We start from the raw sequence: 14,233 nt of genomic DNA, 5'->3' as shown, positions 1-14,233 counted from the left end.
TCGATGTTTCTCTCTCTCTCTCTCTCTCTCTCTCTCTCTCTCTCTCTCTCTCTCTCTCTCTCTTTCAAATCAATAAAAACATATCCTTGAGAAACGAAGATGGCGGCATAGGTAAACACCAGAAATTGCTGCCTCACACAACCACTTCAAAAATACAACTAAAAGACAAAACGGACATCATCCAGAACCACAGGAAGGCTGGCAGTGTGGAAATTCTACAACTAGAAGGAAAGAGAAAAGCACACTGAGACTCAGAGGAGGTGCTGAAGTAAAGTGCAGAGGTACGAAGGCGCAAGCGAAAAGGGCTGGCAACTGAGGATGTGGTTGTCTTTTTCAATCGGGAGGGAGACATAAGCTCCCGACTGCTCTGAACGCCAGTTTTGGGCCATTCTCTGGGGACCCAGACTCATACGGAGAGAAACTGGACTGTCTGGCATAGGGCAGAACTTGAGGGCGGCTTTCTCTCAGAAGAGCTTGCAGCAATTACCATGGAACAGTGAGACCCGGGGCCGCTTAGAGCAGGGCTGAGGATCAGCCATAGTTGTTTGCTCCACCCTGTTGAGTCCCTGAGACCCCGCCCCACCTAAGTTGTGCGCAGAGGCTTTTGCATATGAATGCCCTGGCCCTTTGCATTCTAAAATTACCTAACTAACTGCAGCTGGGTCAGAGTGACCCAGAACTTCCAAAAGAAGGCCCAAGGCCCCACAGCAGCTTGCATTGCTTCACAGCTGGGCCTCATCTGGGCACCTCCAAACTCCAAACAAAGAAGAGGAATCTGAAGATCTCTCCATAGCTCCTGCTGGGTAGCCTCAGGCAGAGGCTAAATTAGCACCTCCTTAGAGATCCAAGAGCCAGTATACCCAGTGGTCAGAGTGGACCATCCAGATTACAACTCCTCAAATCCATAAGGGACACACTCAGGGGGCAGACTCAGTGAGCATCAAAGCCCCGCTGAAGCAAGTCTTGCCCCAGAAGGGTGTCTCCAGCACAGAAGTTCTCCCACCATAACCACAGCTGATTCTCACAGCCAATTGGCCAGGAGGTCAATTCCTCCCAGTGATACCTAGAACAACCAAGGCTTATCTACAACACAAAGGAGTGTACCAAGAGTGTCCACTTCAGGTAATTGGGGAGGCTGAGCCACTGGGCCCTATAGGACACCTAGCATAGAAATCCACTATACCAACACAGGGAAGCAGGCAAAATACAGAGACAAAGAAACAGGTCACAAATGACAGAAATGGAGGAAAGCAAATGACTGGATATAGAGTTCAAAACCACAATTATAAGGTTTTTCAAGAATTTTTTAGAAACCGCCAATAAATTTAGTGAGATCCTCCATAAATCTAGCGACACCCTCGAGGATATGAAAAAAGACCAACTAGAAATTAAGCATACACTGACTGAAATAAAAAATATTATACAGAGATCCAACAGCAGACTAGAGGATCCCAAGAATCAAGTCAAAGATTTGAAATACGAAGAAGCAAAAAACGCCCAACCGGAAAAAAGAAAAGAAAAAAGAATCCAAAAATATGAAGATAGTGTAAGGAGCCTCTGGGACTTCAAGTGTACCAACATCCAAATTATGTTGGTGCCAGAAGAAGAGAGAGAGAGCAAGATACTGAAAACCTATTTGGAGAAATAATGACAGAAAACTTCCCCTACCTGGTGAAAGAAATAGACTTACAAGTCCAGGATGCTCAGAGAACCCCAAACAAAAGGAATCCAAAGAGGACCACACCAAGACATATAATTAAAATGCCAAGAGCAAAAGACAAAGAGAGAATCTTAAAAGCAGCAAGAGAAAAACAGTTTGTTACCTACAAGGGAGTACCCATACGACTGTCAGCTGATTTCTCAATAGAAACTATGCAGGTCAGAAGGGAGTGGCAAGAAATATTCAAAGTGATGAATAGCAAGAACCTACAACCTAGATTACTTTACCCAGCAAAGCTATCATTCAGAATTGAAGGTCAGATAAAGAGCTTCACAGATAAGAAAAAGCTAAAGGAGTTCATCACCACTAAACCAGTATTATATGAAATGCTGAAAGTTATCCTTTAAGAAGAGGAAGAAGAAGAAAAAAGATAAAAATTATGAACAACAAATACATATCTATCAGCAAGTGAATCTAAAAATCAAGTGAATAAATAATTTGATGAACATAAGAAACTGGTGAATATAATAGAATCAGGGACATAGAAAGGGAGTAGACTGACCATTCTCAGGGGGGAAGGGATATGGGGGGTGCGGGAAGAGACTGGACAAAAATCATACACCTATGAATGAGGACAGTGGGGAGGGGGTGAGGGCAGAGGGTAGGGTGGGAACCAGGTGGAGGGGAGCTATGGTGGGAAAAGAGGAACAACTGTAATAATCTGAATAAAGATTTAATTAAAAAAACAAAAACATATTCTTGGGTGAAGATTAAAAACAAAAACAAAAAAACCCACAAAGCTATAAAAATTTTCGCAAAAAATTTTATTGAATATGAAGATAGCAAAACCCCATTAAACATACAATCAAAAAACGACATCAAAAACTTTAAGGATCTGAGATTTTACCCTCCAAGTTAACTTGTGCTATTTTACAAGTCAACCTAGCACAGTTTCATAGATGCCAGCAAAAAGCATGAGATTCCTAGATTAGAGACACAGGACTTTATTACTCCCAGCAATAGCAATGGCCATATATCAGCATTTGTATTAGTTTCCTAAGCCCCAGTTCCTACAGGGCAACATAAAGAAGGCTGGATGACACTTATACATATAGTGGAATGCATTACAGAGAAGCAATGCTGAATTTAGGGGACTCAAATCTCTTATAACAGGCAGCCATCATGCCTGCCTTTTGGTAGAAGGAAATAATGCTATCTTCCAAGCATTTGCAAGCAAGCATTGCTATTTTTCTCTACACAAACTGAATGCTTACTGTAGGGTCAACGAAAGCAGCAAAGAGAAGAGTTAGGAAGTCAGTGTAGCAGCCAGATAATGGTGGCTTGGACCAGGATAATGGCAGTGGTGCTGGTAAGAAGTGGTCAAATTCTGGGTATATATGAAGTAGATTTGCTGACATACTGGAAGCAAATGTGAGAGAAAGGAGTGAAGGAGGACACTAAGTAATACAAAGTATGATTGGCATTAACTGAGATGAGGAAAGAGTCGGAGGAACGATTTTGAGGAATGCAGGAGGTTGTTTTGGACATAACTTTGAAATACCTGTTAAACATCCTAGTGGAGATTTCAAGTAGGCACTAGAATACATGTTCGGAATTTAGGGTCAAGGTCTAGGCTAGGGACATAAATCTGAAGCCTTAGGATACAGATGGTATTTAAAGACCCAAGACTAGATGAGATCACCTATCAAATCTGGAGAAATTTGTTTTAAAATTGCCTAATGTTACCAGAAATATCGGTTTTAACCAAACCTCTGTTTCTAGGCACAATTCTGCACATAAATCGGATCTGTGTTGAGCAGTAACAAATCCCAACTTTTAATCTGGATTGTATTACTTTCTTTGAAAGGTAACTCTAACACTGTGATACAGGGTGGCATCCATTCAGATCATCAAAGGATAAGGTCAGTTGAACTTACGTTGAACTTCTGAGAAAATAGTATGTTTTAAAATAGAAAGAAAGAATAATAGACATTACATGTTGAAATGGGGCAATCTCTAGAACAGCGGTTCTCAATCCGTGGGTCGCGACCCCTTTGGCGGTCGAACGACCCTTTCACAGGGGTCGCCTAAGACCATCCTGCATATCAGATATTTACATTACGATTCATAACAGTAGCAACATTACAGTTATGAAGTAGCAACAAAAATAATTTTATGGTTGGGTCACAACATAAGGAACTGTATTTAAAGGGCCAGAAGGTTGAGAACCACTGCTCTAGAAGGATTGACATGAAACTGTGAGCAGTGGTTACCTCCTGGGGGATGGGATTTAGTACTATCTATGTTTCTGTATTGTCTGAATTTTTACAATGAAGCATGTGTTGCTTTTATAATCAAAAATGTAAGAAAGATATTTCTATACTGAACAAAACTAAATAAAAGGAACAGTTATGAATGATTTTCACAAGCAAAAATACATACATACATACATAAAATTACCTAATACTGAAAAAAGTATAGGGACCCATTTATGGCTAATAATTTAGAAAAGTAAACCAACATTAAAAACGGGCCTCCCTTTGACCACGTAATTCCAATTCTAGAAATTTATCTTAAGAAAATAGATAGATTAAAAGACTGAAACTTTTAAAATTTATAACTGCAAAAAAAATGGAAGTAGTCCAAAATCCCAAAAATTATATATATGCTAAAATAGTAACTTTAGTTATATTGTTCTGAGGTTACAGGTGATTTTAAATGTTTTCCTTTTGTGCTTTTCTGTTTTTCCAACTTTCTATAATAAATAAATAGAACTGTATAACCCTATAAATAAACTTGTGTTCTTTTTCATAGAGGAGTTCACTGGGCTTGGAAGCATTAGAAACTTTAAAATATAAAATTATCCTAAAGCAATTAAAAATAATAAAACATGACTTTTAGGCAATTATACATTTATAAATAACATATACCAAACATACCTGGATTTTCTTCTTAAGTAAAATTCAAAGACTAATTCATTAAAAATACATGTTTCTGCATTATTGATAAAATATGATATAAACTTCAACTCAATGACTTTATACCTATGTAATACAGAATAGAATTCCCATGTAATTAAAAACTAGATTTATAATTAATGAAATATTCATCTAATCCTTTATCTCCAAAAAATATCAAGGAAATTAAGAAAATAAACATAATAAATAAAATTTCCTGTTCCTGGATGAAACATTTAAAGCATTTCTTCAATAAATATTCATTGATAGGTAAGTATATGCCACACCTTCCCTGGGCATCCTATGCTGACAAAGATAAGAGTTTATAAGGAGAGATTTCTAAAGATTCTGAGCTGACCTTTAAAGGAAAGGTTGGATTTAGATACTGAAAAAAATAGAATTCCAAACTTTAAGGCTAATTAAACTATAGGAAAAGATACAGAACACCTTGAACAAATTGCAGGCTATAATAAATATTCAAATTTGGCTAGAGCTAAGGAGAACCAGTATACTACATCCCCTAGTTTCCTTTGCAGCTATGTGGGACCATATGTCTAAATGAGTAGAAAAGTAGAGTGACATATTGCTTGAAACTTGACTACATGGCAGGAGCTCCAGTAACCATTTTAACCATGAAGGATGAGCTCCACAACCTTGGAATGGCAGAGCAGTAATATCTCACAGAGGCTAGGTTATCTGATGCCATATCAGCTTTGAACTGCCAACACTGGCCTTGTTTTACATAAACAGATTCTTTTCTGTTTTCTACTTACTGTCCTCCAAAAATAACATTATGAAATTGAAAATTATACCATCATTTTTAGTCAAGTCTCATCTGGTTACATGTATCTCTGATTGAGAACTCAAAATATCTTTTTTCTCAGAAAACATAAAAGCTTCTTCCTCATCTATTCTCTGGTACACATACAAACCAATCACCCCTTGGATTTGATTAAGTTGGAAAATTCTTTCTGGTTATGAAGCAGCCAAGAACATACTTTCTGGCTTCAAACAGACCACGGCAGAGGTTATATCATATCGTAACCATGACACCTAGAAATAAGCTTAGGCATTAAAGTTCATGTAATTTTGAATGGTTCACTTAACTGCTAAAATTGTAGAATAAGTAAATTTTTTAGGTTGAGACAAAGAGAGTCATTCAACTTCTTAAATCTTGTTTAATACTGCTAAAAACAATTTTAACATGTACCTTTGTATACAACTATAAAACTTAATACTTATGTACAAATATATGTGTATAAATATGTATAATCAGATATGTAGATAGATGTAAATTTTTAGAAGTTTCTTATTGTAATACACTTTAATACTCTGAGAAACATAAAGGACAAAATGATATAACCGCATTATTCTAAATATCATTATTATTATTATTAATACTATTATTTTAAGTTACTTGTACTAAGTAGACTAAGTTGTCATTACACACACAAACACACAGTACCTTTAATTTTGTATTCTCGAGATTCAGAGTTTCACTTTCATGTTCAATAGAGTGAAGTTTTCTAAGAATTTCTTCACATGAATTTTTCCCCTGGTCCTCCATTTTCTTCAGGTCTTCCAAAAGATTATTGATTTGCCTTTATAAAATAAATTATATATTTTATAAAAGTTACTAAAATTTCAAAGAATACATTTAAGCGTTTCTGAAATTATTTTGGTAGGGTTCACTGTTTCAAAAATTAATAGAAGTCACAGAACAAGGGAAATAGGAAGCATTCATCTATATAAAGCTACTACTAAGAAACCTTGAAAATACCAATGAAAAATTATATAACATTCTCTTTGCTATTCAATAAAACAACTAAGTTCTCATCCAGAGATATGTCTCTCTCTCTCATTCACACACCTACCATTTCAGGACAAGACTAAATAAAAGAATCAAGTGAGGCAATAACTAATCTTTTGAAGCAAGTAATATGTGATAGTTTTCAATGATAATACTGAAGAGAATATATAGAAAATAAGACACTTAAAAGCAAATATTCAGGGTTTATTTTCTTACTTTTTCATTGTTTCGATCTGAACTTCCAATTCGGTTTTTTCTATTACAATTTTCTCATAATGACTTTTCCAGGCATTGGAAGCTGAAATTGCTTCAGACAACTTGGCTTCCTAAAAAATACATAAAGTACTCATCTTGTAATTTAATAACACTCTGGCTTTGTACAGGGTCCTAAACACAAATATGTTATAAACAAGGAAAAATCCTATAAAGTATGGAACTATTCTTATAGGAAATTGCAGTATACAACTCTGTATACAGGAAAGAATAATATCTTTATGTAACTATTATTTTATATGCACGTAGTGGCAGTTCTAACTTAACATTTTAAGGATGTTGCTGAAACTATTTTCAAACAATGTTTCCTAACTAATGAAGATATCTATTTACTGTAGTTTTCATTTTGCATTCTATATACAGAAGACATCAACAACCACACAAACATCAGAGGAGAAAGAAACTATCTGTAATTCCATAATTCCACAGCATTTAATAATGCAGTCTTATTTTATAATGATGCCAAGCTGTTTTGTAGAGGTCACCCCACTGGCCTTCAAACACTGTTACTGTCAGCAAAGAGATGAAAGTGGTAGTGGTGGCTTATCCACTTTGAATGTGAGCTCCCAAAGGTAGAGATTTTTGTTTTATTCATTACTAGGGCCTTGAATAGTGCCTGGCATAAAACAGATTCTTAATGTCAAATGAATCCACTCTTTACAAATCCAGTGAACTGGATAGCCATTGTACCCCATTTACATTCTATAGAAAATCAAATTCACTGGAATGACAACAATGCCAACAATCACTAATCAGAAGATCCAGAAGTAAGTAGTCCCTCCTTAGTTGCAGGGGATCCGTTCCAAGACCCTGAATGAATGCCTGAAACCACAGATAGTACCGAACCCTACATATACTATGTTTTTCCTAACATACATATCTCTGATAAAGTATAATTTATAAATTAGGCACAGTAAGAGATTAACAACAACTAATAATAAAACAGAATAATAACAATATCCTATAAAATAAAAGGGTAATATGCAAATCAACCAAACGGTGAAACGACCACTCTCCATGATGCGCACTGACCACCAGGGGGCAGACACTCAACACAGGAGCTGCCCCCAGCCCACAGGACCCAATCGCCCGATGGGGAATGGGGAACTGGGGAACTGGGGATGGGTGGTGGCGAACACGGGCCAGAAGCCAGGAAAGATGGCCCTGATCGCAGGCCAGGCCTAGGGACTGTACCTGTGCACGAATTTCGTACGCTGGGCCTGTAGTATTGTAATAAAAGTTATGTGAATGTGATCTCTCTCTCAAAATATCTTATTGGACCATACTCACTCATCCTTCTTGTGATGATGGGAGATAATAAAATGTCTAAGTTGAGAATTTCACCTTTTCTCTTAAAGGAAGCACTTTATGGTTTCTCTTTGGAGTACCAGAATTGCTAGCATACTTAGGGATCATTATTAAGTAAAATAAGGGTTACTTGAACACAAGCACTGCGATACCACAATAGTCAATCCGATAACCGGGGCTAACTAAGTGACTAAAAGGCAGGGAGTGTATACAGTGTGGATATGCTGGACAAAAGGATGATTCATAACCCAGGTGAGACAAAGCTGGACCGCACAAGATTTCAGAACGGCAAGCGATTTAAAATTTATGAACTGTTTATTTCTGGAATTTTTCATTTAATATTTACAGACCACAGTTGACTAAGGGTAACAAACTGTGGAAAGTGAATCAACCGATAAGAGGAGGACTACTATAGTAATGGTAATAGTTAACACTTATTGGGTGCTTGTGCCTTTCCTTCCATCATTCATCTGATCACTGAATAAATACTTACTGAGCATCTACTGTGCACAAGACATTTCTGTTTATATTTGTACTTACATTTTTGCTATATTAAAGAAGAATATTCTGTTTTCAAATTCTATGTAAATCAATTTTAATATGCACTGTGAAGTATAAGTTGGGTAATTATGTTATATTATAAATAAAGATACTTAGAAATTTTACCTATAAAATAAATGCTTTGAAAAAGTTAAGACATGTTATGATTAATTGTTGTGGGACTACTTTAAAAGGAGTAGTCAAGGAAGGTTCCTCTGAAGAGATGTCAATTTAGAAGATACCTGAATAATGCTGCAACAGCAAACAGAAGAGTGAAACAAACCAACTCCACACATTAGAGGGGTAGAAAGGAGGCTAATATTGCAATTTATAGTATGGCCATACACTGTGTTTTGACATATATTTTCTCATTGTTTTCCTCCCTATAATCATATGATAGGCAGAATTATTATTCTCTATTTTATAGATAAGAAAAGTAAAGACTAGAGAGATTAAGTACCTTACCCAAAGTCACAAGGTTAACAAGCAGAGGAGCTTTCCTATACTATTATCTGGGGTCTAGGTGATATGACGCTTTTTAAATAGGAAATCCCAAGAATATTAATGAATTCATTGGTTTGACTTTTATCACTCAAGAATATTTTCAGGCTTTTAACTAGGTCTACAATCATCTAGATTTTGAACCTAGTCTTCAACTCTTTTAACTAGTTAAAGTCTTCTGAATGTAGGCAGGTTAACTATTAGTCTTAAAATGTTAATACTTGAGTTTATAAAATGTTGTGTTGTTTACATAAGTGTTTGTGCAAGTCTGTTTTCATTTCGAAAAACCTCTAATAATTCTGTAAGTCTTAACATAAGGTTCTAAGAGGTGGGATACCAATGAGACATTAAAAAGTAAATATTTTATTAATTGGTATCTGAGTAAATATAATAATTTGTTAAAAACAACAAAGCAATAAGTCCATTTGCAACTTTGTACTACATGCAAAGATAACTTTCACATGGTGTGTTTACGTCAGAGAATGGTTTTAAATGCATTACAGAGTTTAAATGAATTACTGAATAAAGACATATGGTCAAATAACATAAATCAGCATTTCCCAAACTGGTGTTCCTCAGAAGCAGTTCCAAGAGTTGTTTTGTGGGTAAAAGAAGAGTTCTGCGGTTAAATAAGTGGTGGGAAATTCTGAGTTCAATACCCTTCATTCCACTGCTTCACTCTTACTGAAGTCTTCGCAGGGCCTCTAATATGCTAATGTGCACTGTAAGTTTCCAAAGGGAAATATGTATGAAATGTTACCCTTAGTTGGCCATAGAAGCTTTGGGACACACTTAACATAGCCTTTAAGTTCCCAAGGAAATGCTGATATAGTTCCATATGTAAATTTGACATTTTATGTAATCTTTCAAGAAAAAGACTACAGCAAAAAACTATGAGTAGAGTTTTTCTAGTATCAGTAACCTTAAGAGAAGAATAAAATTATTATATTAAGCATCATGACATTAACTGCATAAACTAAGTACATAAAATAGTTCAGTAAGAAAGAATCTATATACTAACCTGGTTTCTAATCTGGGAAGTAAGGTTTTCAATGTCTCCGGTAAAATGTTCAAGCCTTTGTTTGTATATTTTAGATGCCTTTTTCAGGGCCATAGCTTTTTGCCTACTTGATTCTTTCATTGCTGCTGTCTCATGCTTATTCTTTTTCACTTGCAAGTTCCATTGGGCTATCTTGGTCTCTAAGCTCTAAAAAAATATTAGCAACAATTAAACTTTTAGAACTCCAATGTTTATGTAAACATTGCAATAGTATGTAAATAATCTTCCACATGAGATTATTAAAGGATTCATCACACGATTAATAAAAAACAAAACAGTGAAGATAGATGATTTCACCAGTGTTTATCTCTAACCAGTTATAGAATGCAAATTTAAAATACATACTCTACATAAAACAAATGCTACTCTCACTATGGATAATAATCTTGCTGATTATAGTACAAACACTAACTTCCTTGAAACTGTTGTGATTAACTAGAACTTCACATCTAGACTAATACACATAGCACCAGTTATCTTGAATTAAAAAAAAGAACAATAGTTAAGCTAGAGACAACGCAAACAATAGGTGTACAAAGCTCAAAGGAATTGGTAGTTCACCAAAAATATGATCAAAATCTATAGATCATGAAGGGTATGGATGAGATAAACATACAGGTATTTACCAAACTTTAATTTAGCAGAATTAAGGGGCATGCCTTGACACTTAAAAGAGTTCATCAAGGACAATAAAATTACTGCTTTACCCAATGAGTAGTAATGGAAGTTATTCTTCTAAGACTGAATGAGGTTACATAAAGGAATGACTACCAGTTCTGAAGAGTGAGGGTAAAGAGACGTCTGAAGGCATGTTTCAGTCTATTGAGTTTGATGGTATTAAACAGCATGACTGTTTTCTTGACATATTTCTTGACAACATAAGGAGAGAGGCTACTAGGCTGGGTTAATGATGAATATGATTTAGTGTGACTACTTTCATGTTTTTTCCCCAAAATTATTTTAAGAGTTTGTATTTAAAGTATTTGAATACTAAGTATCTAAGAATTTAAAGACTTAAGATTTTAATGCTTTTATATATTTTCAGAAAGTTGTGTATTACTGAAAAGATTTTAGTCTCAATGAGACAATCATTTTAATTTTTTAAAAAGCAAAGAAGTCACAGTAGAAAATGGGGCTTTACTACTTAACTCTATGACCAATAACTAACTGCTTTATAACTTCTACTAAAATTGAGATCTTAAATAAGATTTGAAGACTTGATTTCTTTGAAGAGTGACTAGGTAGATAGGAGAAGCAAAATATTCTTAAGCTGTCTTTAAAAATCTACCTTAAACTAAAAACCCCAGGGAATGTTTTAATAAGTAGTTGAGGGGGGAACAAATAAGAGCAGTACTGTGTCTACTTAAGAGAAACAAAGGCCCCACAGGAAATACAGCTGTCATTCCTCTATGAGACCACAGGATGTCATCATCACACCATGAATAATTGCTATACTATTAACCTTTTAAAACACCAAAGGTGAAGCACATTTTCTTTTAACAGGTTCCAGTCAAAACTTTCTCACTAGATTTATCAAATCCCACACTTAAGCACTAGGAGTATAATGAAACTATTGAATTATTTTTAATTTTAGAAAAAATAACCCCTCACAGTCATTTGCCAAATAAACAGACACACATTTAAAATCAACTATTTGCCTTTTCACAATTCCAAAGAACTATTAACACTGGATATTATAAACGTAATTATTCTCTGTCTCTTCCAAAATGTGAAAATATTCTAATAAAGATCTAGAAAAAAAATGAGTTCAAAGAAACTTTGGGGTAGTTCTCAGAGAATTACAATGTAACTTATATTTTTAAAAGGTCCAATATAATGAATTGCGTCAACAATACTAAAAGAACCTGAGATTTATGTTGCCAAACTGAGTTCATTTAGAGTTGTTACTCTAAAATAAGAACTTGTTAAACCTAAATCAAAGAAATGAATTCTGACCTGCAATTACTTCTTAATGCCTTAAATTCCAAAAGTGTGTGGAAGATGGGATGTAGAAAAATCAGTAACCAAATGCAACTTCTTTTAATCATTTATAAACAGCTTAATTTTTAAAAAGTAAATTGAACTTCAATTATTGGACAGGAGGCTGTCCTTGCAAAATCTTAGGAGTTTGGCCTTCCATTTTTTCCTCAAATTATCAGGAATATAAAAAGTAACTGTTAACTTCTTAAAATCACTTAATAGTTCATTTCTGAATTGAAGAAAATAATTTCAAAAACTTCCCCAACTGCTGTTTGAGGGCATAATTAAAAATTGTGTAAGTAAGGTAAATTATAGTAGATGATTACTTGAGATATTAAATCACATGTAGTCCCTTGTATTTACCATCATGAGCAATGCAAAAGCAACTTTTAATTGATAGGCAGTGCCCCAAGACACTGATGCAGAGGACACAGGGCATCTATGGGGGAAAGTGCTTAAAAGCATACGGAGGGGGACAGAGGACAAAGTTTTCCATCCCCTATAAGCCTGTTAATGTGCCTTTGATGGGCAAAAGCTCATTGAAGGAAAAAAAAGAAACAGGCCAAGTGTCCTCTTGAAACATGTGCCACAGATTGCAGATGTCTGCTAAGATTCAGGAGTGCAAAAGCAAACTAATTTAACCCAGAAGTCCTCACCCTCAGTAGGGGTTTGTACACTTCTCTTCTGAAAGTGAGAACACTACTTATTTTCCTATGGCAAAAATAATGGCAGCAAATCCAGATAGCTAGTGTCGTATCATAGCAACCTCAACTTCTTATAGCAAGTGACTGTGAGGCTTCCTAAACAATATTTAAACCATTCAGTTTAAACCAAAAAATGTCTCTTATTTATACTGCTAAACTACATAACAAGGAGATCACTTGATTATCTAAACACCAAACCTAGGATAGCCGATTTTAAAGTTATTACCATTAATGAACACAAAAATAATAAACATTTATTGAATGCTTACTAAATATGTGTGTATGTATGCATAGATGTGCTTCCCTCCCCCCCAATAAAGACTGGAATACTATATACCAAAACGTAAACAATTGTTTCAGTTTTTGAGTTATTTTAATTTTCTCTTTAATGTTACAAATAATTCACAATAAACATAAATTAACTACATAATGGAAAAGGATTTTTAAGTAATTCAAGCTCTACAAACCCTTCCTAGAGTGGTACTAAAAAGAGATAGCATTTTAATATTAGGGTTTGAAGGCAACTCTTTAGGCAGGCCAGAAATCTTAAGATTCAGATTTGCCTCAAATATACATTTCCCATAGCAACACTTAAGTTGAATTCTTTCAAAACCACCAAATTCCAGAATTAAGAAAAGGCTTTATAGTAGATCATTAATTCAATCACAAACTATAAAAAAGGATTAATATTTATAACCTTTATGTATTCTTTTAATTTATCATTTTCTGCTTCCTTTTTATGTATTTGGAGCTGTAGTCGTTCATGAACTACTTTAACTGATTGTGAAAAACGGCTAGCTTTCAAAGCATTTTCCTAAAACAGAGAAGAAAAAATGTGTTATTTGATCTACTTCTCCACAATCTTTAACTTTACCTTTATTTAAACATTAACTAAAAAACTGATAAAAAGCAAAGTAACACTTTACATAAACCATGATACCCACACCCCATTACAAATGTATTTTATGCACAGCTATCTGGGATGTTTTCTCCTCCCTCCTTTTATTTAATTATCTCTTTTTAAAAATTCCCATCTATGCTCGTAAGTAAAATTACGGGTATGTCTAAAATGCTCTATAATACAAATTTATACACAGTTCCTAACATACAGTGATTTAAGCCAAGTACCCCGACAGAACACCATAAAAATCTAACAGAAAAAAACTTTTAAAAATTAAGATAGGCTATTGCTATGTAAAATACCCAAATGATCTAAAAACCTTTTTGTGTCTATTTCTGAGGATATGAGAGCCAGGATGGAAAAAAAGGGAAAGGAGTCAATATTAAGAAAATAAATGAATTAAGCTCAAAATCTGCTTACCTTTTCATTCTGAAACAAACATAAAAGTTCTTGGATATAGGTCTCCTTTTCAAGTACCTTCTTCTTAAGATCCTTCAGCAAATATAATGTTAGAGTTAGGAATATCACAACTTAACATT

The 14,233-nt window shown here is 34.7% G+C and overlaps 1 protein-coding gene across 10 annotated transcripts in view; it reads right to left on the bottom strand.

The window, feature by feature from the left end:
• The window catches only part of ODF2L (outer dense fiber of sperm tails 2 like), a 39,146-nt gene that overhangs the window by 11,755 nt on the left and 13,158 nt on the right, over positions 1-14,233 (bottom strand). For 8 of the 10 annotated variants that reach the window (XM_059688970.1, XM_059688976.1, XM_059688980.1 and 5 more), the window contains 5 exons: positions 14,115-14,186; positions 13,491-13,607; positions 10,071-10,256; positions 6,644-6,753; positions 6,083-6,218 (listed from right to left, as the gene is read on the bottom strand). In XM_059688970.1, coding sequence (XP_059544953.1) covers positions 6,083-6,218; positions 6,644-6,753; positions 10,071-10,256; positions 13,491-13,607; positions 14,115-14,186 — 621 coding nt within the window. The remainder of the gene's footprint in view (positions 1-6,082; positions 6,219-6,643; positions 6,754-10,070; positions 10,257-13,490; positions 13,608-14,114; positions 14,187-14,233) is intronic. The other 2 variants (XM_059688975.1, XM_059688979.1) reach the window with 1 other exon arrangement.

This window comes from Myotis daubentonii, chromosome 3, assembly GCF_963259705.1.
Source record: "Myotis daubentonii chromosome 3, mMyoDau2.1, whole genome shotgun sequence".
NCBI classification, from domain to species: Eukaryota; Metazoa; Chordata; class Mammalia; order Chiroptera; family Vespertilionidae; genus Myotis; species Myotis daubentonii.
Note: the sequence above shows the minus strand (reverse complement) of the source record. Positions and strands in the feature narration are given on the sequence as shown.